This window comes from Oratosquilla oratoria, chromosome 9 (genome assembly GCF_046742065.1).
Source record: "Oratosquilla oratoria isolate Oo_2021 chromosome 9, ASM4674206v1, whole genome shotgun sequence".
Classification (NCBI taxonomy): Eukaryota; Metazoa; Arthropoda; class Malacostraca; order Stomatopoda; family Squillidae; genus Oratosquilla; species Oratosquilla oratoria.
The window spans coordinates 36,358,526-36,362,707 of NC_134785.1; the positions used below are offsets into that span (position 1 = coordinate 36,358,526).

At 37.6% G+C, this 4,182-nt stretch overlaps 1 protein-coding gene across 1 annotated transcript; it reads right to left on the bottom strand.

Annotated features, from left to right (window-relative positions):
- Positions 1-383: 383 nt before the first annotated feature.
- On the bottom strand, positions 384-1,370 carry LOC143028039 (histone-lysine N-methyltransferase SETMAR-like). The gene is made up of 2 exons (XM_076189682.1): positions 1,117-1,370; positions 384-873 (listed from the first exon to the last, which is right to left on the bottom strand). Exons 1-2 carry the CDS (start codon positions 1,368-1,370, stop codon positions 384-386), a joined length of 744 nt encoding a protein of 247 aa, XP_076045797.1.
- Between the last annotated feature and the right edge of the window lie 2,812 nt (positions 1,371-4,182).

Consider the following 4,182-nt stretch of genomic DNA (forward strand, 5'->3'; position numbering starts at 1 on the left):
ACACACACACACACACACACACACACGCGCGCGCGCGCGCATTCAGGTACGCATATCCCCATATACATACATACATATATATATATATATATATATATATATATATGTATATATATTTATATATATGTATATATATATATGTATATATATTTATATATATATGTATATATATATATGTATGTATATATATATGCATATATCTTTACATATATATATGCATATAAATACATATATGTTTATATATATACATATAGATATATATATATATATATATATATATAAAGTTCTGTCCGTTTTTAAAGGAAAAAAAGAAAACGCTTTACAGTGTGTGTAACTTATATTTAGTCTTTGAAGTAATCGCCATCGGCATCCAGCACCTTCTGTCAACGTGTCTTCAGCTGTTCAATCCCTTTGCGGTAAAACTCGGGGGTTTTGGACACAAAGAATTCCGTGAGGGCTTGGCTTAAGTCTGTTTCATTGGTAAAGGTTTCCCCACGAATATGATTATCCAGGGAGTGGAAGAGGTGGTGATCAGATGGCGCAAGGTCAGGTGAATAAGGTGGATGGCACAAAGTCTCCCACCCAAGTTGCTGTATGGTATCCCTGACCACTCGCACAAAATGCGGCCTGGCGTTGTCAGGGAGAAAAAGCACACCTTTGCCATTCACCAGTGTTGGCTCCTTCTGGCACAATGCCTGTTGCACACGTTTCAATTGCTGCAAGTATAGGCCTCCAGTGGCCGTTTGGCCCGTTGGTAGCAGCTCATAATGAACCACTTGACGACCTGTCCACCAGACACAAAGCATAATCTTGCGTGGGTGCATAGGCGGTCTTGCGGTGTGAGGGACAGCATCCTGAGGTGACAACCAATGTCTGGAACGCTTGGGAGTTTCATACAGAACCCATTTTTCATCACTGGTAAGCACTCGATTGAATAAGGATGCGGTACGGTGGTGAGAAAGCAGCGATATGCAGGCTGCCACTCGTTGTCTCTTGTGGACCTCCAACAGCGTGTGCGGAACTCACTTGCTCAGTTTGAACGTCTTACCTAGGCGGTGCAGGTGAAGTCTAACTGTTTCATCGGAAACGTTGAATTATCTTGGAAGTTCACCACACGTTAGACTACTGTCCATTTCAATGGCCACCTTCATGACTCCGTCATTCAAGACCTGTGGTCGTCCACTGCAAGGCTCATCACGGAGAGACAAATCTCCCGACTTGAATTTTTTAAGCCAACGCCTTGCAGTACGCTCATTCACAGCACTGTCCTCAAACGCTTGACATATGCGGGGACTTGATGCAGCTGCTGATAAGCCCACTTTGAAGTCGTAAAGCAAACAGCCCCGAACGAGATCTGTAGACACTTCCATCCTTCTCCGCTGCTGTCCGGTGTATAGCTGATGGGTGGGCACGGTGCGCGTGTATTTATAACGTCTGATGTTCCTACTTTCGGCTGTTCTAATTTGAAAACAATTGCTACACGCATTGCGTATATATTTCAACTTCATTCAATGGCTAATCAAAAAACGGACAGAACTTTTTTGGTTACCTTATATATATATATATATATAAATATATATATATATATATATATATATAAATATATATATATATATATATATATATATATATGCGTGTGTATACGCCGAAATACACACACATGCATATATATATATATATACACACACACATACACACACACACATATATATATATATATATATGCATATATATATGTATATATATATATATATATATATATATATATATATATATATATATATATATTGGTTGAAGTCAACTGCGCTGATAGATTTGACTATCTTCAAATGAAGGTTCTTCAGTTTATAAAAGGATTCCTTTTCTTCGTGGTTCAGATTATGAACGAAATCATCCATAGTGTCAAGAAAAAGAAATGCGCTGATGTGTGCCGACAATTGTTATTCTTGAGGATGTAACAGTGTGAAACTGTTGAACAAATACACCGAAAACTTCAAAGTTTTTTCGCCTCACCAGGAGGCTTCTTCAGGGTGAGAGGACTTCATGGTGAATCGAGGAGGTCTACTATTCGTGGAGTCGAGGAGAAGAATGAAGCAAGCATCTGGGTGTTGGCCTTATAAAGGAGGCCTAAGGATCAGGCTGATCGGCCCGGGTGGAGTGCCGAACGCTGATTGGTCGCTGGATTCTTCTTCTGATCCTGATCTGAGAAGAAGAATCTGTGCCCCAGAAAAAAAAAAAAAAAAAATATATATATATATATATATATATATATATATATATATATATATATATATATGTAGATATAGATATGTATGTATGTATATATATATATATATATATATATATATGTATATATATATATATATACTCTACGTTACCATTGTATCAACTACGGTTTACTTCTTTACTTCTTTTTACAGTTCCTTTCTGTGGTTCTGTTTGTCTTTTTCACTTTCAACTTTCTTTTTATCACTGTCTTCCTTGAGAATGTCACTTACTCTATCTGTAGGAAGTAAGTAATTTGATTGTATGGGGTGAATTAAAAAGAGGTATTTTTTTCCGAATAATATTACACTTGGCTTGTCAATTTAGATCAAGGGACTCCCAACTGGGATCCCCAATTTATGTCCTAAGCCACCTTTGCACCGACGTCACGACTTTCCCAGTTCAATGATCTTTACTGTTACATCTAAGTGCTTTCTCTAAGGGCGTGACTTTACTCCCGTGAACCAATAAATTTTTCTCCTCCTCCACCCTATCTCCAATCAGAAAGACTTACAATGTCTTAAGCAATACTGCTCACTCAAGCAATCACGATATCGATGCATGAATGGTTTAGTTTACATATTGTTATAGTAGCATAATAGAGTAAAAATAGCTGATCCCTAGAGGTTGTTTTTCAACTCTAGACAAGGAGCGAGATGATCGAACTCCTTCGCAGCTATTGTTTACCAAACATCCAACACATAAAATAAAATTCTCGCCACCTACCCTTCTATCTACCTTACTTGCCTATCTTTATCTACCAGGTTCTTACACACACACACACACACACACACACACACACACACACACACACACACACACACACACACACACACACACACACACACACACACACACACACGTATATATATATATATATATATATATATATATGTATATATATATATGTATATATATATATATATGTATATATATGTATATATAATATACATATGTACATATATATATATATATATATATATATATCCGATAACTTTATGACAGTCGCATGCAGGATTCAAACCCACTGCTATCGGCCACCAGTAAGATCACCTTCACTGAGGCTTAGCCCACTACACCAACAAGACACTTAAAAGCCTTGAAACCTGGAATCGAACTGATTCCCGAGGATAGGAAGATCACTAATCTGCGACCCCAATTCCTGTTTTACACAAGGCCCAAGTGCACCAGTTGGCAAGGGATAAGGATCGGAACAAATCCTTTTCACGCTTTTCGCCATTATAACTATGAGAGAAATTTGCTAGTAACAGCGATATCAATCCGATAATTTTATGACAGTCGCATGCAGGATTCAAACCCACTGCTATCGGCCACCAGTAAGATCATCTTCACAGAGCCTTAGTGGTGTAGTGGGCTAATCGAGCAACAGCGACCCCCAAAGGATAATGCGAGAGATGATGAGGCTAGTTTGCGCCCAGTCAGCTATCACTGTGGGTACAGACTGTAACATTTAAATAAAATAAAAGTATTCTAGCAGCCGTCAGACAATTTTATTCAGCCTCTGCCGCCCAGGTTTCACAGCTTCAACACAAAGACGTACTCTGTATATTTCTTTTAGACGTCGACTGAAAGACTTCAAACTAGGGATGGAAGGAACTCTAAGCCAGATCATATCTTCTGATCATAGATCAGATAATCTTAGTGTGTCACTCCATTTATATTACTAGATTCCTAATACTTATTAGCTTATAATAGTTAAATATTATATTTTAGAACTCTAATTATGACCTAAAATATTTGCACATGGCACCAATTTTTATTTCTTTTTCGAGGAGAGGCCAATTGTACATTCTGATATAACTTTCATCCAAACTGTTTTGAAAAAATAAAAGGAAGGAAATACAAAGACTTTACTCCAGGAGACACTTAAACAATGATTAAATATTTGAGCTCCCC